The sequence below is a fragment of the Hippocampus bargibanti genome, linkage group LG11, assembly GCF_051943395.1.
Source record: "Hippocampus bargibanti isolate YZ-2025 linkage group LG11, ASM5194339v1, whole genome shotgun sequence".
Taxonomy (NCBI): domain Eukaryota; kingdom Metazoa; phylum Chordata; class Actinopteri; order Syngnathiformes; family Syngnathidae; genus Hippocampus; species Hippocampus bargibanti.
In genome coordinates this window covers 1,828,199-1,850,283 of record NC_142744.1, presented here as the reverse complement: position 1 = coordinate 1,850,283, position 22,085 = coordinate 1,828,199, and the positions used below count along the sequence as shown (strand labels likewise).

The 22,085-nt window shown below is 44.7% G+C and overlaps 2 protein-coding genes across 2 annotated transcripts in view; one reads left to right on the top strand and one right to left on the bottom strand.

The window, feature by feature from the left end:
• lamc1 (laminin, gamma 1) overlaps positions 1–7,341 on the bottom strand; it is a 37,148-nt gene extending 29,807 nt beyond the window's left edge. Inside the window, exon 1 of the mRNA XM_089008028.1 lies at positions 6,722–7,341. Within this exon, the coding sequence (XP_088864154.1) occupies positions 6,722–7,112 (391 nt within the window). The 5' untranslated portion in view covers positions 7,113–7,341. The remainder of the gene's footprint in view (positions 1–6,721) is intronic.
• Positions 7,342–9,362: 2,021 nt separating this feature from the next.
• vcpip1 (valosin containing protein (p97)/p47 complex interacting protein 1) lies at positions 9,363–17,706 on the top strand. Its single transcript, XM_089008458.1, has 4 exons — positions 9,363–11,338; positions 12,733–13,474; positions 13,620–13,706; positions 15,134–17,706. Exons 1-4 carry the CDS (start codon positions 9,485–9,487, stop codon positions 15,760–15,762), a joined length of 3,312 nt encoding a protein of 1,103 aa, XP_088864584.1. The 5' UTR covers positions 9,363–9,484; the 3' UTR covers positions 15,763–17,706.
• Positions 17,707–22,085: the final 4,379 nt, after the last annotated feature.

Here is a 22,085-nt window from a genome sequence, read left to right as displayed (position 1 = left end):
CGTAGTAATAGTAGTAGTATTAGTAGTAATAGTAATAGTAGTAGTAGTAGTAGTAGTAATAGTAGTAGTAGTAGGAATATTAGTATTAATAGCAGTAGTAATAGTAGTAGTAGTAATAGTAGTAGTAGTAGTAGTAGTAGTAATAGTAGTAGTAGTAGTAGTAGTAGTAGTAGTAGTAGTAGTAGTAGTCGTATTATTATTATTATTATTATTATTATTATTATTATTATTATTATTATTATTATTATTATTACAAGGAATTGGCTGCAAAAGATTTATGGCATTTGATGAACAAATGTGCTAAGATCAAATCAACTTCCTGGCAGGCGGACGACATCCACTGTCCCCATTTTCCACTCTGGAACATTCTAATAAGCAATTCCCGGGAAACACTTCCAGGGAGGAGTGCGTTGGAGGGGGGTCATAAACTATCCCAATGATCTCACCGCATTCCAAGCAAATCAAAGAACGCTTTGAGCGTCCGTGCGGGCAAGCCACGGCACACGCGGAGCAAAAGATCACTTTGGCCATGCGCCTCCATCTTGTTAACAGTCGGCAATTGTTTGCGACCAATCGGGACATTGCACGCGCTGACAAAATATGGATGCCGGGGCGTAAATACAGCGATACCTTGTCTTACGAACTTAATTGGTTCCGAGACAGAGTGTGTAAGGCGAAAAGTGTGTCTCCCAAAAATGTATTTCCCATAGGAAACCATTAAAATTAGAATAATCCGTTCCCAGGTCCCCATAAAACATGATTTTCTACTTTCCAATTTTCTCAGCCTTAAAACTACATAAAATATACCTTATTTTATGTCTAATAAATGTGCTATTGTATTATAATTCAAGACATAAACTGTACGGTATAATAAAGTGGTTTTATTTACCTTTGTGATGGTCATTTGATGGAATGGAGTGGCCGGTTTCCTCAGCATTAAACACTTGATGAGGAACGTAGCCATCTTCTTCACCATGTTGAGGAATGATCCCTTGTAGGTACTTTCTCTGCCATCATTTTACCCTGTTCCTCATCAATTGTGTTCTGTTTAGCTCGGTTGATAGCTATTTGCATCAAGTGTACAGATGGCTTGTGCGGATTATTTGTGGAGCCTGATTGATGGGAATTTTAACCTTGCAGTCTACACTCTGCCTTTGAACTATCAAAGTTGAAACGAGTCCAAATGTCACTGTCTTCTATCCATTTTGTCACTCTCTCTCTGTCGTCTGCCTGTCTCTTTAATGTTTAAACCACCTCCCCTGACTGCTGCGTTCTTGACCAATCACGTGGCTTAAACAAACGACTGGGGGCGGGGAATAGAGGACCAAAACAAGCCGGCTGCCTTTTTCTTGTTAGGAAAACGGGATCGTTCGCGAACGACACATCACGTGGCGGCTCCGTGTGTATCCCAAAAAATTGTTCGTATGCCAAGGTAAAATTTTCAGAAATGTAACGTTTGTAAAGCGAAAATTTCGTAAGCCAAGGGGTTCATAAACCGAGGTATCACTGCACACACTCACACACACAAGCATGAGCGTTAAGAGACACGCACGATGGCCCTCGTCATGCCTACTACATTCTTTGGGGCAGCCATCTTTTTTTGAACATTTCTCACACAAAAACACCCAAACTGACTTTAATCAACATAACAACCAAGATTAAACAGTCAGGTGATAACCAGCCGTATGTGGGTGTGCATATGTGTATAAACAATAGCGCGCTAATTAAAAGAGAGGACCAAAGAAGCCCCCCCCCCCACGCCTCACCGCCCTCCCCAATGCTCCTCCACAGGATTCAGGATAACAGGAATTCAGGAACAAACGCCACTGACCTCATTATCGCTCCCAGCGGGCCACCGGCACCTCTTTATCATGACCTCAAACCAAACCTGCCCCCTCCAACATGGCCCCCGCCACCACCCACAGTATTCGAGTCGCAGATTAGTTATATGGGAGAAGACTGGCTTCACTTTGGTTCAAAATTCTCATCATCATATCATAAAATTGAAAGGGGTGGGGGTGTCGGAAAAGTGTGTGTAAGGCAAAAAGTGTGTATTCCAAAAATTAATTTCCCATAGGAAACCATTAAAATGAGAATAATCCGTTCCCAGGTCCACATAAAACATAATTTTCAACTAAATAAGCCTCATAACTACACACAATGTAAGTTATTTTATGTATAATAAATGTGCTATGGTATTGTAATTAAAGAAATAAACTCTACTGTATAATAAATTTATTTTATTTACCTTTGTGATAGTTGTTGATGGCTTGATGGAATGGATAGCTTTTTGCATAAAGTGCCTCAAGGTGCTCTGGGTTGTACATCTTGGAATATGTGATATTGCAACAGCAACAGATGCAAGCAGACACACTAGAAACTTCATTAATAGCTGGTTCCCTTGCTTGTCTTTTCTTTTCAAATGGTACAGATTGGTTTGTACGGGTTATTTATGGAGTCTGATTGATGGGATATTTTAACCTCGCAGTCTACACTCTGCCTTTGAACTATCAATAAAGTTCAAACGAGTCCAAATTTCACTGTGTTTTCTATCCATTGTTTTTTTTCACTTGTTTTTTTTTTGTTTCGAGCGCTGTCGTCTGCCTTTCCTGTTCATGTGCAGCTCTGCGTTTCTGTAAATAGTTCGTATGCCAAGATTCTATTCTTGCGAATTTAACATTCGGAAGGCGAAAAGTTCGTTAGCTAAAGCGTTCGTAAACCGAGGTATCATTGTATACCTTAAAGGCACACCCCCGCTACGACACCCTGAACTGCAAATTAGGAGTTGACGTCGTCCGAAGAGTATCCATTTACCCCAAGTCCATCTGCATGTCCTTCTCGCGTCAAAAATGGGTAAAGACACCCCCACCTTTCCCCCCCAGGGTGCTCCCCGTCGCGATCCCACCAGCTGCTTACGTCCAACAATTCCCACATTCCCATAGAGCAGGAAGTCGCTGAAATGACTCGACATTCCTCAAATAACTCATTTGTTTGGCGGTACAAATATGCAAAAATGACTTTAGAATGCAGTTTAAGACACGCACACCCGCATAAAAGGCACAAGCAGGTAGTACGGGTGATCAAGACAGTAAGAAGCATGGACAACTTCCTGTAACCTTGTGAATGTTTGAATGACATGTCACACATTCCACCCGTGGGAGCCATGTTGTGCTGGCTCAAAGTAGCATAAATGCTAATGGCTAACAAGGGCCCATCATTAATGTTGAATCGTACAAGCCCCACCCCCGCCCCTTCTTCAGACAATCAGATTAGATGAGCCTTTATTCTAGTCCGCTTGACCCGGTGTCTGTTTTGATTGTGGTCTTTAGCTCCAAATGATCTAGCCGGTGATTTCTGTTCAGACTGGACATCGATTCCCATGACTCAAATAACCGAGTTCACCCGAATGACTCAAGTCTGTGGTTGAGTTCAAAGGTCACGAGGAGGGGAGAAGGGGGGGGGGGTGCTGTCACGCGTGACAGTCTGTGCACGAGGCTTCCGACTTGTCTCGTTGCGCCTTTGAAGTCTGAACCTCTGCATTCCCCCCTGTGCTAGCCGCTAATTATAGGATGCACATGTACCGACCCTGACGGATCCCGAGAGGCTACAAGGGAAATTTAATGCATAACTTTTTATCGCCATTCATAAAATAACCTGAAAATTTGAAAGCAGTGCTGGCAAAGTTTTTAAAGAATTAAAGAACTGTCGCTGCTGTTGGACAGTCTGCATATGTGGAACTGTGCCGCGGCTTGGAATTGAAGCGGATTGACGTGGCACAGGAGATGTGAGACAATTTCTTCTTGTCAATGGATTCTACAGCTTCATGTTTGCTTTCAACAATTCGCTCGTAGCTAAATGTTGCACATTTCACCATGACGTCCCTGATCCACTGGTGAAAAGACGCTTTGATCCTCTCGTCTATCATCCAACATACAACAGAGGGGGCCGAAAGTGCTTCAAATTGAATTACTGTCTGTGTCTTTTGTGTTGTGTCACATTATTTTTGACTTCAAAATGGCGCCGTGAGAGTGGCTGACTCTACAGAAGCTCCTGTAATTTGTTTTTTTGCTGCTGCGAATATAGAGGCTCATCACAGAAAAACTGATCCAGTGACTGTAATGTGACCTTGAGAGTGTTGAAAGGCGCTTACAAATGAAATGTATTATTATTATTATTATTGTTATTATTATTTCGTCTGTGTAAGCTCTCAGTCGTACAGGAGTGATCCATCGATGAAAAGGTTTCTTCAGCCGTCATCTGTACTTCTTGGAAGGAAGGGTCCCTTTTTAGTTGCTCATAAGTGGAAGAATCACTGATTAACCTATTTATTTCGTCTTCATAATCCGATGTGTTGAGAAGCACTGTACACCTACTCTTGTCTGCTGGCAAAATAGTAGTAATAGTAGTTAACGCCTTTCTCTCTTCTAATGTTATGTTGGGCGGAGGTGGTTTGGCACTTGTAAGATTCGAGATCGATTATTATTATTATTATTATTATTATTATTATTATTATTATTAATGAAAAGGTTTTCATCGATGGACCACTCCTGTATGACTGAGAGCTTACACAGACGTATTATTATTATTATTATTTGCAATTTTTTTGCTGATGACACTAGTGCAGCGTGTTCAACCGGAAACAAATTCCTTGTGTGTTCTTCATACTTGGTAATAAAGATGATTCTGATTATTATTATTATTATTATTATTTGCAATTTTTTTGCTGATGACACTAGTGCAGCGTGTTTGACCGGAAACAAATTCCTTGTGTGTTCTACATACTTGGCAATAAAGATGATTCTGATTATTATTATTATTATTATTATTAAAACTGTTTGAGAATGTCTAGGGGAACATCTTCCTGGACCAAAGAACAAAATTCACTATGTGCCCCCCCCCCCCTCCCAAAAAAAAACACTCCCAAGGATTTGATGTTTTGTCTAATACTAGTTTCAGATGGTGGCGCCTCGTGGAGACATGCATGCGGGGGAATGGAGGGGGGTTGATACAGCACCGATCCGACGAGGAGTAAAAAAAAAAAAAAAAGGTACGTCGCTTCTGTGAATCGGAGCAGGGCCAGCTGAGCTTCCATCCAGATGTTCCACATCACGTTCCCACGCCCAGAGGGGGAGCAGAGGAAGGAGTTGAATTTTCAACAGCTGCTCGCTCGCTGGCCGTTTGACTTTTTTTTCCCACACTGGAAGCCTCAGCTGACCGCTCTCATCAACTTTGCACAAGAATCCCGTATTTGACATCACGCGACGTCACCGCAGCAACGCCAGGATGTCGGGCTCCACCCAAGCTAGCACCGTTAGCATAAGACTGGGGGGGATGCGGCGTCGAGACCCCCCCCCCCCACCTATTTACAGAAATAGACGTCTTTTTTTAAACGGCTGGAAAGATGAGAATGCCCACGCAAATAACATTGAGATGACTGTCACCATTGCGCTCACTCGCTCGCACCACCTGGGCCGCACTTACTCGGGGGTCAAAGTTCAGCCAGCAGCGGGAGTGGAGAGACAAAATACAAGTGCACTTTATGGCGTTGCCGTGGAGACGCCAGAGTGAATTTTCCCCAAGCGCCACAAGTGGAACTCTGCACATGTAAACACTTGATACTTTTTTTGGGGGGCGAGGGGGTGATTTCACGTGTATTAGTGTTTTCATGTATGTATTGTATTACACTGTTTTTACATGGATGTTCAACTGCTGACATACATGTTATAGGAACTATAGTCATACATCCAAAAAAAATGAAGGCAGCAACTAACAATTATTTTCATAATCCATCAATTGCTGACAATGTTGCCAGTTAAAATACCCAAAACACGCAGGCTGATATTTTTAGTCAAATGCAAAACACCAATAAAAATGACGTAAAGTGTCCCAAAACTGCCATAAAATGAGCTCGGAACTGGGGAGATTCGGGAAGTCCGGCCCCCTTGTTCGTGAAGTCACGGCAGGATACTCCAGAATCAAAACAATGGCTTCAGAGAGTTCAGATTGGGAGAAGATGCTTTCTTGTTACTCATCCAGTTATGAATATGATTCAAATAGTTCTGAAGAGGAAAGCATAAATGTTTGCAATCGATTAAAGAAGTACTTCCTGTATCATTTTGAGGCGCCTGGACTCCAATGTAGCGTCCCAGAAAATGCACAACATGGCGCCCAAGCTCCGTTTGGAAATGGGCCTATTTGTCTTGGTGCAACACACAACGATTCACCATCGTGTTATTGATGTTTTTTCCTTCTAATTTCGCCATCAACACAAAGTTTTGAGACCAAACAAAGTACCCAAAATGCATTGTGTGTCGCTTTCGCGGTCAGGGGCGTTCCTGATGTGACGTCACGTCAGGCATCGCCCTCAACTCGAAAACAAGACTTCCTGAATATTCAGCACGAGTCTTAAAACGTAAAATATAGCTATATGCCGTGGAATCTTTGTAAAATACGCTCAGTAGAAGTCATTTGAAGTGATTTTACAAATTATGGACGCAACTTGTCCGCAGGTGTCGGTTGTCCTTTAAAGTAGCTTCAGGTCGACCTAAGCAGTTAAGTAGTTAAAGTCGCAGCCTCTGCTCCAGTCAGGGGGGTCCAGACTATGACTAATCGCCCATTTGCGGCCCACCATGCCATTGAGTGGCCCCTTGCCACGCACTAAAAGTGACTTTTGACATGGTCCAGTAACTATCACGTGACGGGGGGAAGTGGTAATTCTTACCGAGATGCAGTGTGAGGTTGATGGTGTTGGGGTACTGCACCCCCGCCAACATGGTCTGGCTCTGCCACCAGGTGGTGTCCTGTTGGTTGTTGTAGTCGGTGAGGTAGGCGGCGCCGTGTTGGTTCCGCGGGTCGCGGGCGTCGCAGATGTGACACGACTTGGTGACCCCGGTGGCCCCCGTCTGGACGCAGTACTCCTCAGGGGGGCTACCGCACGTGTTGGTGGCCACCACCGTCACGTTGAACGCGGCGTTCACGAACTCCGGCATGCAGCGTTGCGCGCGCCCTTGGTCGTCCACGCACTCGTCCATAGCGGCGCCAACGCCGAGCGTCAGGGCGGCCGTCAGGGCGACCACCGCCAAGGGGTACAACCGCGGGGAAGGAGCCGCCATGTCGGCGCTCCTCGGGCTCCTTCCGCCGAGACCGCGACGACGCTCGCGCGGGACCGAACTGAGTCGAACTTAGCCGAACTTTGTTCCGACCGGGATTCGCGAGTCACGGGCGAAGTAGGGAGCGAGTTGCGGGCCAAGACGAAACTTGTTGCGGGGAAGCTCAGCACTTTGTGTGCGCCGCCATGGAGTGCTTGAAGCCGACTACACCCTGGAAGGGAGTTTGTCAGGGTCGTCTCGCGCATGCGCAACACTTACAGAAGCCCACTTCCGTCACCCATAAAAAGAGAAATAAAGAAAAAACGTGGCGGCGCGCCAAAGACTCCTCCGTGAACTTTGAACCCGTTTTCCCTTAACTTCACTCGACCTCATTTCGCATTGAAGTCATGAATTCCACGAAGAGTTGAATACTAAACTTGTGTTCCCATAAACTACACTTTGCGATATCGCAGCAATTTAGGCAAAAAAGGCGACGCTGCTAAACCATGTTTGACCGTTGCTAATGAACTAAGGGCACTTGGCTTCGCCGTTTGACCCAAAACAAGATGTCTTCTTTATTAACAACAATGACTGATTTTCAGTGATCCCTGAAGGAAAAGTCGAAAGGAAAAGAATGACCTAATTTTGTATTTCAATCGGTAGCCTCCGCCCCCACACACACACAACATTCTGTGCGTCCAAGGTAGGTGGGAATCTGAACTTTTACGACTTTTAATAAAAGTGCACGAGGACGTCGCTTCGAACTGGGAGGTCCGAGTTCAGAGTCGGAGGGGGAAAATAAAGCACCGAGCGATTTCAACGTGACGTCATTACACTTGCAACCTAATAAAGAGACACGCTCGTAAATCACGAATATAATTTACAAGTTAATAAACATCATTTATGTCTTTATTCTATTATTAATGTATTATTATTAAATATATAAATTTGCCAAAATATAGAAAGTATATCAGAAAGGCGTACAAATAAATATATGCAAGTCTTGAACGCAAAACAAAATATTTACATACTGAACTAAATACAAATTATTGAATGTAAATTAATACATTTACAACAGTACAGAAATAATCACATGGAAATAAGGACCTGGCGACATCTCGTGGACATTTCCGCAAGTTACTATACCGTATTTCAGAGTGCATCTGACTCAAGATCAGAATCAGAATCAGATCAGAATCAGAATCAGAATCAGAATCATCTTTATTGCCAAGTATGTAGAACACACAAGGAATTTGTTTCCGGTAGAACACGCTGCACTAGTATCGTTGTCAAAAAAACTGCTAAGTGGCACTATACAGTTCCATTTTGGCTACTGTTGAATGTTCAATTATCCATCAGATCAAGTACATATTAGTCTTACATTCGTACTAATAATATATAAATACAATGTAATAATGGTAATATTAGTAATAATCGATATTATTTTTCATCTCATGTATGCTATTCTTTTTTCATTTCATTACTATATATAAGAACAAGTCCTCTTATTATGAATAAAGATATCATTGAAAATTTATTTTGCCGCACCTTTAACCTAGTCAAAGAAAATGTTATCTTTAAAGTAAAGAAACGGTTCTTAAATTTCCCCCCAAAATTGTAAACGTCTCCTCAAAATGTATTTAACACTGACCCCTGCTGATTGAGATGAGCCATTGGGCTTTCTGAATGAGTCATTCGCAATAAATAAATAATTTTGAACCATCTTTTATTTTTAATTTTGGAACGTCATAGTAAAGAGCCGTGATCACACCTTGCGACGTCATTATAGTAAGTAGCAACTGGGCACAAAATAAACGGCACCCTCAAATTAAGCTAAGCTACCCTTATCGAAGCAAGTAAATTTCTTATCTCGACTGCTTCTGCGCTCGGCGATTAATGCGTATATTTGAAGACAATGTAGGCGACTTTAAAGCATTTATATATGCGGGCGACTTTTAACCTCAAGTCACAATACAGCCAAACACTGTCGGTTTGTATCCGAACGACGTTCACTTCCGGATAAAAAAAAAACCGCTGCTATGTCGCGTTGCATTGTGGTCATAGTAGGCGGAATGGCGATCACGCCGTTCGGGTAAAAGAGTCAACCTCGACTGCTCGTTTTTGTTTGTTTATGGGCGAGACGCTGCTTTTGTGTTCACATCTTTTTTCGTCAAGTACACTACGCGAAGAACGTATTTGTCCGTGTCTTGACGACATCGCCTTCGAATACGACTACAACTCCCATCATGCCTTGCTTTGACGTCATTCGTTTCGCAAGGCGAGTGGTCGACTAGAGAAATCCAGACGCTTCCGTGTTGTTCTTGTCGGCTAGCCGCACTTTTCGCCGTCATGAGCGAGTCTTTGTGAGGCTTCCGACTTCACTCGACCGTCCCGACATGTCGCTTCCGCGCGGCTCCAAGAAGAAAGACAAGCGTATTTTATCGGCCACCTGCCCGGACCCCAAATGTCAGGCGAGCTTGTTCTTCCCGGCACACTGCTCGGTTAGCATCGAGTGCACCGAATGCGGCCGACGTCACGAGCAGAAGAACCTCCTCAACGTCCAAGAGGTGACCGAACCAGATGCGGTGCTACATAACCTGCTCAGGAACGCCCTGCTGGGCGTCGCGGGCGCCCCTAAGAAGAGCAAAGCGACGGAAGTGGTCAAGGTGATGGGTTTGTCCAACTACCATTGCAAACTGCTGTCGCCCGTTCTGACCCGCTACGGGATGGACAAACTGAGCGGGAAAGCCCAGTTGCTGAGGGACATGAACCAGGGCGAGACCTTCGATTGCTCGCTGCTGGGCGACCGGGCTTTTCTGATCGAGCCGGAACACGTGTCCACCATGGGCTACGGTAAAGACCGCTCGGGTAGTCTCCTCTACCTCCACGACACCCTGGATGAGATCAAGCGAGCTAACGGCAACCGAGAGTGTCTCATCCCCGTCCACGTGGACGGCGACGGCCATTGCCTGGTTCACGCGGTGTCCCGGGCGCTGGTGGGTCGAGAACTGTTCTGGCACGCCCTGCGCGAGAACCTGAAGCAGAATTTCAAGCAGAACCTAGGTCGTTACAAAGACCTGTTCCAGGACTTTATCGACGCCGAGGAATGGGAGGACATCGTCAACGAATGCGACCCGCTTTTCGTGCCGCCCGAGGGCGTCCCGCTGGGTCTGCGGAACATCCACATCTTCGGCCTGGCCAACGTCCTGCACCGTCCCATCATCCTGCTGGACTCGCTGAGCGGCATGAGGAGCTCCGGGGACTACTCGGCCACCTTTCTACCGGGCCTGGTGTCGGAGGAGCGTTGCCGGGCGAAAGACGGCGAGCTCAACAAGCCCATTTGCATCGCCTGGAGCAGCTCCGGGCGCAACCACTACATCCCGCTGGTGGGCATCAAGAACGTCCAGCTACCCCGGTTGCCCCCGCACCTCCTCCCCAAAGCCTGGGGGGTCCCGCAGCAGCTCATCCAGAAGTACGTGAAAACCGAAGCGGACGGCGGTTGCGTAATCGGCGGCGACCGCAGCCTACGCGACGCCTACCTGATGCGTCTGGTGGGCGCCATGGAGGAGGTCTTCGTGGAGAAGCACGGCGTCCACCCGGCGCTGGTGGCCGACATGCACCAGTGGGTCTACCGCCGCACCGGGGTCATCGGCATCCAGCCCGAGGAGGTGACGGAGGCGGCGAGGAAGTCGGTGGCGGAGAACCGTCTGCACCGATGCCTGCTTTGCGGCGCCCTGTCGGAGCTCCACGTGCCCGCCGATTGGTTGGCGCCGGGCGGGAAGCTCCACGGCCTCGCCAAGTCCACGCACGGGCAGCTGCGCCCCGATAAGAACTACAGTTTCCCGCTCAACAACCTGGTGTGCTCCTACGACCCCCCCAGCGACACCCTCCTGCCCGATTACAAGCTCAGTTCGCTGGACACGTGCCACTGGTGCCGAGGGCCTTCGGTGCGCCGAGTGCGGGCCGACGGTTTGGTGGTCTACCTGGACGGCGACCGCACGGACGCCCGCTCGCAAGGCGGCAAGTGCGGTTGCGGCTTCAAGCACTTTTGGGCCGGCAAGGAGTACGACAACCTGCCGGAGGCCTTCCCCATCACGCTGGAGTGGGCGGGACGGGCGGTCCGAGAGACGGTGCACTGGTTCCAGTACGAAGGCGACCCGGCGCTCAACAGCAACGTGTACGACGTGGCCTCCGCGCTGGTCACCAAGCACTTCCCGGGCGAGTTCGGCAGCGAGGTTCTGGTGCAGAAGGTAGCGCTATTTGTTATTTATTAGCTGGTTAGCTCGCAAGCTATCTAGGTGTGTATCTGTTAGCTATATAGCTAGCTAGGTCACCGAGTCTCCTTGACGTTTGGATGAAAAGGACTAATAGCTAGCTAGCTTTCTTGCTAGCTGGCAAGCTATCTGTGTATCAGTTAGGTATATAGCTCGCTAGCTAGGTCACCGAGTCTACTTGACGTTTGGATGAAAAGGACTGAAAGCTTTCTACCTGGCTGGCAAGCTCTCTATTTATATATCTGTTAGCTATGTAGCTGGCTAGCTTTCTAGCTAACTAGGTCACGGAACCTACTTGACGTTAGGATTGAAAGAACTAAAAGCTAGCTAGCTTTCTAGCTGGCTCGCAAGCCATCTAGCTGTGTATCTGTTAGCAATGTAGCTAGCTAGCTTTCTAACTACAAGCTATCTAGCTGTGTATTTGTTAGTTATATAGCTATCTAGCTGTGTATCTGTAAGCTATGTAGCTAGCTAGCTTTATAACTACAGTAAAGTCTCCTTATATCGATATTCAAGGGAGTCCGAAAAAATATCGATATAACCGGGACTATCGATATATCCGATATCGATATAACGAGACTTTACTGTACATAGTTAAGCTAGATAGCTATATAGCTAACAGATACACAGCTAGATAGCTTGCCAGCCAGCTAGAAAGCTAGCTAGCTTTTTGTCCTTTTCATCCAAACATCAAGTAGACTCGGTGACCTAGCTAGCTAGCGTCAAGTAGACTCAGTGACCTAGCTAGCTAGCTTTCTAGCTAGCTAGGTCACCGAGTCTACTTGACGTTTGGATGAAAAGAACTCAAAGCCAGCTAGCCATTTGCTATTAATTAGCTGGTTAGCTGGCTATATGACTGGCTCGCAAGCTATCTAGCGATGTATCTGTTAGCTATATAGCTAGCTAGCTTTCTGGCTGGCTAGGTCACCAAGTCTACTTGACGTTTGGATGAAAAGGACTAAAAGCTAGCTAGCTATTTGCTATTTATTAGCTGGTTATATAGCTGGCTCGCAAGCTATCTAGCTATGTAGCTAGCTAACTTTCTAGCTAGCTAAATAAAATGTTTTATTATTAGTGCCTTTCAAAACTCTCAAGGTCACTTTACAGTCACAGGATCAGTTTTTCTGTGGGTGAGCAGTGGCAGCCACGCGCGCCAGCGTTCACTCAACCCGGAAGTAACTCAAATAGATAGAAAGCTAGCTAGCCAGCCAATAGATAGCTAATATATAGCCAGCTAGATAGCTGGCCAGGCAGCTAGATAGCTATATAGCTAATAGCTAGCTAGCCAAGGAGCTAGATAATAATAAAACATGGAATAATAAATGGATTATTATTATTATTATTATTATTATTATTATTATTATTATTAGGTGGTGGATACCATTTTGCGACACACCGCCAAGAGGAACCCGGACCAGTACGAGCCGGTGGCGGTGGACGGCGCCCACGAGCGACGCCTCGCCGCCCCTTCGCCCTCGCCGGCGGACCCCCCCGCCAAGATCATCCTAACGGGCCCGAAAGCCAAAACCCTCCACAAGGAGGAGTTGACCTTGAGCCGGGCCGAGCGTGACCTCCAGCAGAGCATCAGCGACCGGGCCGCGGTCCAGCAGCGCCGCGGCGAACGGCTCAAAGCGGACCCCAAGGGGCGCTCCCCGGGGACCGCCACCCCCTCTTCGGCGCCGGCCACCCCCACTAAGTCGCCCGCCGTCCCGCCGCCCGGCGGTGAGAAAAAAATCCGGGTGAGCGCCGGCGACGGGCGTACGGCCACCCTGACGCTGGGACCTCGCGCGTCCTACTCGGAGCTCCGCGAAAGCATCGCCGAGCGCTTCGGCGTGGCGCCCGCCAGCCTCAGCATCCGTTGCGGCTTCCCTCCCCGCGAGTTGCCGCCGCCGCCCGCCGGGCGCGAAACGGAACCGGTGGCGTTGAGGCACGGCGACCGGGTCACGCTGGAGATCCTGAAGGGCGGCGACCAGGAAGCTCCGCCCCCTTCTCGCCCGCCGCCGCCGCCCGAGAATGACCACGCCGTGGCGTTGGCCCGCGTGAGCGAGCGTGACCTTCAGGATAGCATCGACCTTGAGATGTCATCGTTGTGTCTACTGGCGACCTTGATGGGTGAGCATCCTGTTCCTTTCAAAATAAGAGAAATGAATCGGGTTGACTATTGATTTAATTACATTGCCTCCATGTTTTATAATAATAATCATCATCATAATTGATTGATTATGTATTGATTATGTATTGTATTGCATTGTTGCAGGCGAGGACGTGTGGACGTACGCCAAGAAGCTTCCGCACTTATTCCAGCAGGGCGGCGTCTTCTACAACGTCGTCAAGAAGGACATGGGTACGTCTTCATCATCATCATCATCATCATCATCATCATCATCATCATCATCATCATCATCATAACAATGACTATAACAATAACACTTACACTTACAATACAATACATTTCATTTTTAAGTGCCTTTCAAAACTCTCATGGTCACTTAACAGTCTCAAGATAAGTTTTTCTGTGGGTGAGCAGCGGCAGCCACAGCGTTCACTCAACTCACAAATAGACAGAAAGCTAGCTAGATAGCTAATAGATAGCTAGCTAGCTAGAGCTAATAGATAGCTAATAGTTTGATCGCTAGAACTAAAGCTAATAGGTAGCTAAAAGCTAGCTAGCTATAGATGGTAGTCTTTATGCTATATTGACATTTTAGAATATTTTTACATAAATCTCTCACAATGCTTCTTTAAGACTAGCTCGCTTCTTTAGCTAGCTCGCTGCCTCAGTTGCTACCGCACTCGGTCGCTAGCTAACTCGATCGCTAGCTAGCTCGATCGCTACCTTGCTCGATCGCTAGGTAGCTCAATCGCTAGCTAGCTCGATCGCTAGCTAACTCAATCGCTGCCTTGCTCGATCGCTAGCTAACTCAATCGCTACCTTGCTCAATCGCTAGCTTGATCGCTAGCTAACTCAATTGCTACCTTGCTCGATCGCTAGGTAGCTCAATCGCTAGCTAGCTCGATCGCTAGCTAGCTCGATCTAGCTAACTCAATCGCTACCTTGCTCGATCGCTAGCTAACTCAATCGCTACCTTGCTCGATCGCTAGGTAGCTCAATCGCTAGCTAGCTCGATCGCTAGCTAACTCAATCGCTACCTTGCTCGATCGCTAGGTAGCTCGATCGCTAGCTCGATCGCTAGCTAACTCAATCGCTACCTTGCTCGATCGCTAGGTAGCTAACTCAATCGCTAGCTAGCTCGATCGCTAGCTAACTCAATCGCTACCTTGCTCGATCGCTAGCTAACTCAATCGCTACCTTGCTCGATCGCTAGCTAACTCAATCGCTACCTTGCTCGATCGCTAGGTAGCTCAATCGCTAGCTAGCTCGATCGCTAGCTAACTCAATCGCTACCTTGCTCGATCGCTAGGTAGCTCGATCGCTAGCTCGATCGCTAGCTAACTCAATCGCTACCTTGCTCGATCGCTAGGTAGCTAACTCAATCGCTAGCTAGCTCGATCGCTAGCTAACTCAATCGCTACCTTGCTCGATCGCTAGCTAACTCAATCGCTACCTTGCTCGATCGCTAGGTAGCTCAATCGCTAGCTAGCTCGATCGCTAGCTAACTCAATCGCTACCTTGCTCGATCGCTAGCTAACTCAATCGCTACCTTGCTCGATCGCTAGGTAGCTCAATCGCTAGCTAGCTCGATCGCTAGCTAGCTCAATCGCTCGCTGTTTTTGGCTCCTTGGTGACCCGTTTTTCCTGCGTGCATTTAGGCCTGACGAACGGGAAGCACTGCACGCTGCCGCACCTGCCGGGCCGCACCTTCGTCTACAGCGCGACGGCGGCCCGCGTGGAGTTGTGCGCCGACACCGCCGGCCACTTCGAGGTGTGCGGCGAAGTGGACGAGCGCGTGAAGGAGGCGCAGCGCCCGGACGCCCCCAGCCGGGAAGGCAGCCCGTCGCACGCCGCCGGCCTGCGCCTGGGCGGCGGCGTCGTTCGCAAGAAGGAGCCGCCGCACGCGGTTCAGGCCTTCCAGGGCAAAGGTCACTCGCTAGGTAGCGGCGGCGGCGCCTCCCCCCCAGCACCGGCGGACCTCAGCGGGGTGTCCTGCGGCGCACCCCGAGACCCGGAGAGCGCCGGGCGGCAACTGCTACGCATGGCGCCCGGTTTCGCCACCACCGCGGAGAGCCGCGGCGCCGATCCCGTCGTCATGGCGCAGCAGCGCCGCCAACTTCAGGAAATGGTTTCCGCCATCCAAGCCTCGGTGGAGCGGCACCTGCGCCGCCAACCCGCGCCCGGCGGACGGACGATTGGCGGGCGGGAATCCGCCGGCAAGACGGACGAAGAGGAAGAAATGGAGAGCCAAGATGGTGAGCGGGACGAACCCATGGACCACTCGTGATATTGGCTCCCCTCGCCGAGCGCCATCGGGGAAAAGAAAGCCGTTTACTTCTCAACAATGCTAACGGCGTACGGTTGACGGAAGAAGCGTGCGCGACGTGGCAAGTTGTTGCACCCTTATGAGATACAGTGATAACCTCGGTTTACGAACCCCTTGGCTTACGAACTTTTCGGTGTACGAACGTTAAATGTATAAAATTTTTACCTTGGCATACAAACTATTTTTCGGGATACACACGGAGCGCCACAATGAGTGATATGTCGTTCGCGAACGAGCCCGTTTTAACAAGAAAATGGCAGCCGGCTTGTTTTGGTCCTCTATTCCCCGCCCCCAGTCGTTTGTTTAAGCCACGTGATTGGTCAAGAACGCAGCAGTGAGGGGAGGCGGTTTAAACATTAAAGAGACAGGCAGACGACAGAGAGAGAGTGACAAAATGGATAGAAAACAGTGAAATTTGGACTCGTTTCAACTTTGATAGTTCAAAGGCAGAGTGTTGGATTGGATTGGATTGGATTGGATATGCCTTTATTAGTCTCACAGTGGAGAAATTTACATGTTTATGTTTATGTTATGTTGACTGCAAGGTTAAAATATCCCATCAATCAGGCTCCACAAATAACCCGCACAAGTATACATGATGCAAAAAGCTATCAACCCAGCTAAACAGAACACAATTGATGAGGTAAAATTATCGCAGAGAAAAACGACTTTATTGTACAGTACAGTGTATTTCTTTAATTATAATACCATAGCACATTTATTATACATAAAACAAGGTATATTTTGTGTAGTTTTAAGGCTTAGAAAATAAAAAAGAAAGTAGAAAATTCTGTTTTATGGGGACCTGGGAACGGATTATTCTCATTTGAATGGTTTCCTATAGGAAATTAATTTTTGGGATACACACTTTTCGCCTTACACACTCTGGGAACCAATTAAGTTCGTAAGCCAAGCTATCACTGTATGTCGCTAACGTCAGTTGCTCAACTTTTCTTCTCCCGATGACGACAAAACGACGGCATTTTCGCATTTTATTCTTTTTATTTTGCTCGATCAAACGGGCGGACATTTTGTTTTTACTCACGCAGGCAAAATTCGCAAAACGCGCGCCTATTTCAAATCCGAGGCTAACGTTTTTGAAAGCGCACGTGATTTATTTGACAAATCTCGCATTTTATACGTAAAATGCGTGAAAATAACTTACGTGGATCTCGCATCGCCTTGTATGTCGCGCAGGTGATACAGTAAAGTCTCGTTATATCGATATCGGATATATCGATAGTCCTGGTTATATCGATATTTTTTCGGACTCCCTTGAATATCGATATAACGAGACTTTACTGTATTTGAAAAGTCGCACGTGTGCCGTCGCCTTGAATTGAACTGACGATTTTCATGTCACGCAAAAAAAATCTGCTTTCCAACATTTAGCCGCTATCGATTGTCGCCCGCATTTCCGTCGCCGCATTTGACTTGCAGAGAAACAAAGAGAAGAAGAAATCAAGCTGCGTTTTGGCGCCCTCTAGCCATTTTGACGGTCGCTAGCTACATTGCCGACCGGTTGCTCAAGTTGCCTTTCGGTTGCCATGTGATGGCTAACGACGAGGTGAGCGTGACGTCGTTTTTTTGTTTCTTTTTTTCACGGCACGGGTCTTAATCGCTTGCGGTATTTGTAAAGATTTCATGCAGACTTTGCTATAAAGTGAAGAAGACAAAAAGTCAACTCTCACCCGATGGAAGGACACTTTGACTTTGTTTTGCACGTTTGCCAAAATAAAAGTGACTACGTTCGAGATAGAAAGATTTAAGTGGCAAAGCGATTCAGTTTGAATTTGGAGCTTTTCTCTGATGCGACGAATGAAACGACAACAAACTCGACGTTATCCTTTTGCTGTTTGCACGTGTGATGAATTGACAATAAATCACTCACATTGTTCTTTTTAATGTGCTTCTTTTATGCTCAATTGCAGCGTTTTTAGCCCAAAAAAAAATCGACCATGTATAGTAAGGCATTTTTTGCCGAAAAAAACGACCATGTATAGTAAGGCGTTTTTTTACCGAAAAAAACGACCATGTATAGTAAGGCATTTTTTGCCGAAAAAAACGACCATGTATAGTAAGGCGTTTTTTTACCGAAAAAAATGACCATGTATAGTAAGGCATTTTTTGCCGAAAAAAACGACCATGTATAGTAAGGCATTTTTTGCAGAAAAAAACGACCATGTATAGTAAGGCGTTTTTTGGCCAAAAAAACACGACCATGTATAGTAAGGCATTTTTTGCCGAAAAAACGACCATGTTTGGTAAGGCATTTTTTGTCGAAAAAAACTACCATGTATAGTAAGGCATTTTTTTTTAGCGAAAAAAAAAACGACCATGTATAGTAAGGCATTTTTGCCGAAAAAAACAACCATGTATAGTAAGGCGTTTTTTACCGAAAAAAACGACCATGTATAGTAAGGCATTTTTTGCCGAAAAAACGACCATGTATAGTAAGGCGTTTTTTTACCGAAAAAAACGACCATGTATAGTAAGGCATTTTTTGCCGAAAAAAACGACCATGTATAGTAAGGCATTTTTGCTGAAAAAAAACGACCATGTTTAGTAAGGCATTTTTTGTCGAAAAAAACTACCATGTATAGTAAGGCATTTTTTTTACCGAAAAAAAAATCGACCATGTATAGTAAGGCATTTTTTGCCGAAAAAAACGACCATGTATAGTAAGGCATTTTTTGCCGAAAAAAAAACGACCATGTATAGTAAGGCGTTTTTTTACCGAAAAAAAACGACCATGTATAGTAAGGCATTTTTTGCCGAAAAAACGACCATGTTTAGTAAGGCATTTTTTGTCGAAAAAAACTACCATGTATAGTAAGGCATTTTTTGCCGAAAAAAACGACCATGTATAGTAAGGCATTTTTTGCCGAAAAAAACGACCATGTATAGTAAGGCATTTTTTGCCGAAAAAAACGACCATGTATAGTAAGGCATTTTTTGCCGAAAAAACGACCATGTATAGTAAGGCGTTTTTTTACCGAAAAAAACGACCATGTATAGTAAGGCATTTTTTGCCGAAAAAAACGACCATGTATAGTAAGGCATTTTTTGCTGAAAAAAAACGACCATGTTTAGTAAGGCATTTTTTGTCGAAAAAAACTACCATGTATAGTAAGGCATTTTTTTTACCGAAAAAAAAATCGACCATGTATAGTAAGGCATTTTTTGCCGAAAAAAACGACCATGTATAGTAAGGCATTTTTTGCCGAAAAAAACGACCATGTATAGTGAGGCGTTTTTTTACCGAAAAAAAATGACCATGTATAGTAAGGCATTTTTTGCCGAAAAAACGACCATGTTTAGTAAGACATTTTTTGTCGAAAAAAACGACCATGTATAGTAAGGCATTTTTTGCCGAAAAAAACGACCATGTATAGTAAGGCATTTTTTGCCGAAAAAAACGACCATGTATAGTAAGGCGTTTTTTTACCGAAAAAAACGACCATGTATAGTAAGGCATTTTTTGCCGAAAAAAACAACCATGTATAGTAAGGCGTTTTTTCCCGAAAAAAAACGGCCATGTATAGTAAGGCGTTTTTTTACCGAAAAAAAATGACCATGTATAGTAAGGCATTTTTTGCCGAAAAAACGACCATGTTTAGTAAGGCATTTTTTGTCGAAAAAAACTACCATGTATAGTAAGGCATTTTTTGCCGAAAAAAACGACCATGTATAGTAAGGCATTTTTTGCCGAAAAAACGACCATGGATAATAAGGCGTTTTTTGGCCAAAAAAACACGACCATGTATAGTAAGGCATTTTTTGCCAAAAAAAACGACCATGTATAGTAAGGCATTTTTTACCAAAAAAAAACGACCATGTATAGTAAGGCATTTTTTTACCGAAAAAAAAACGACCATGTATAGTAAGGCATTTTTTGCCGAAAAAAACAACCATGTATAGTAAGGCGTTTTTTTGCCGAAAAAAACGACCATGTATAGTAAGGCATTTTTTGCCGAAAAAAACGACCATGGATAATAAGGCGTTTTTTGGCCAAAAAAACACGACCATGTATAGTAAGGCATTTTTTTGCCGAAAAAACGACCATGTTTAGTAAGGCATTTTTTGTCGAAAAAAACTACCATGTATAGTAAGGCATTTTTTTTACCGAAAAAAAAAAACGACCATGTATAGTAAGGCATTTTTTGCCGAAAAAACGACCATGGATAATAAGGCGTTTTTTGGCAAAAAAAACACGACCATGTATAGTAAGGCATTTTTTGCCCAAAAAAACAACCATGTATAGTAAGGGATTTTTTGCCGAAAAAAACGACCATGTATAGTAAGGCATTTTTTGCCGAAAAAAACGACCATGTATAGTAAGGCATTTTTTGCCGAAAAAAAACGACCATGTATAGTAAGGCGTTTTTTTACCGAAAAAAACCACCATGTATAGTAAGGCATTTTTTGCCGAAAAATACGACCATGTATAGTAAGGCATTTTTTGCCCAAAAAAAACAACCATGTATAGTAAGGGATTTTTTGATGAAAAAAACAACCATGTATAGTAAGGCGTTTTTTGCCGAAAAAAACGACCATGTATAGTAAGCCGTTTTTTGCCGAAAAAAACGACCATGTATAGTAAGGCATTTTTTGCCGAAAAAAACGACCATGTATAGTAAGGCATTTTTTGCCGAAAAAAACTACCATGTATAGTAAGGCATTTTTTGCCGAAAAAAACGACCATGTATAGTAAGGCATTTTTTGCCGAAAAAAACGACCATGTATAGTAAGGCATTTTTTGCCGAAAAAAACAACCATGTATAGTAAGGGATTTTTTGATGAAAAAAACAACCATGTATAGTAAGGCGTTTTTTGCCGAAAAAAACGACCATGTATAGTAAGCTGTTTTTTGCCGAAAAAAACGACCATGTATAGTAAGGCATTTTTTGCCGAAAAAACGACCATGTTTAGTAAGGCATTTTTTGTCGAAAAAAACTACCATGTATAGTAAGGCATTTTTTGCCGAAAAAAACGACCATGTATAGTAAGGCATTTTTTGCCGAAAAAACGACCATGGATAATAAGGCATTTTTTGCCCAAAAAAACAACCATGTATAGTAAGGGATTTTTTGATGAAAAAAACAACCATGTATAGTAAGGCGTTTTTTGCCGAAAAAAACGACCATGTATAGTAAGGCATTTTTTGCCGAAAAAAAACGACCATGTATAGTAAGGCATTTTTTGTAGAAAAAAACAACCATGTATAGTAAGGCGTTTTTTACCGAAAAAAAAAGACCATGTATAGTAAGGCATTTTTTGCCGAAAAAACGACCATGTATAGTAAGGCATTTTTTGCCGAAAAAAACGACCATGGATAATAAGGCGTTTTTTGGCCAAAAAAACACGACCATGTATAGTGAGGCGTTTTTTGCCGAAAAATACGACCATGTATAGTAAGGCATTTTTTGCCCAAAAAACAACCATGTATAGTAAGCTGTTTTTTGATGAAAAAAACAACCATGTATAGTACGGCGTTTTTTTGCCAAAAAAAACGACCATGTATAGTAAGGGATTTTTTGCAGAAAAAAACAACCATGTATAGTAAGGCGTTTTTTGCCGAAAAAAAAACGAGCAATATAGGAAGGCGTTTTTTTTTTCCGAAAAAAAACGACCATGTATAGTAAGGCATTTTTTTGCCGAAAAAAAACGACCATGTTTAGTAAGGCATTTTTTGTCGAAAAAAACGACCATGTATTGTAAGCCGTTTTTACCGAAAAAAAACGACCATGTATAGTAAGGCGTTTTTACCTCAAAAAAACGACCATGTATAGTAAGGCGTTTTTTTACCGAAAAAAATGACCATGTATAGTAAGGCATTTTTTGCCGAAAAAAACGACCATGTATAGGAAGGCATTTTTGCCGAAAAAAACGACCATGTGCAGTAAGGCGTTTTTTACCGAAAAAAACGACCATGTATAGAAAGCCGTTTTTTGCCGAAAAAAAACGACCATGTATAGTAAGGCATTTTTTTGCCGAAAAAACGACCATGTTTAGTAAGGCATTTTTTGTCGAAAAAAACGACCATGTATTGTAAGCCGTTTTTACCGAAAAAAAACGACCATGTATAATAAGGCGTTTTTGCAAAAAATAACGACCATGTATAGTAAGGCATTTTTTGCCGAAAAACGACCATGTATAGTAAGGCATTTTTTTGCCGAAAAAAACAACCATGTATAGTAAGGCGTTTTTAGCCGAAAAAAACTACCATATATAGTAAGGCATTTTTTGCCGAAAAAACGACCATGTATAGTAAGGCATTTTTT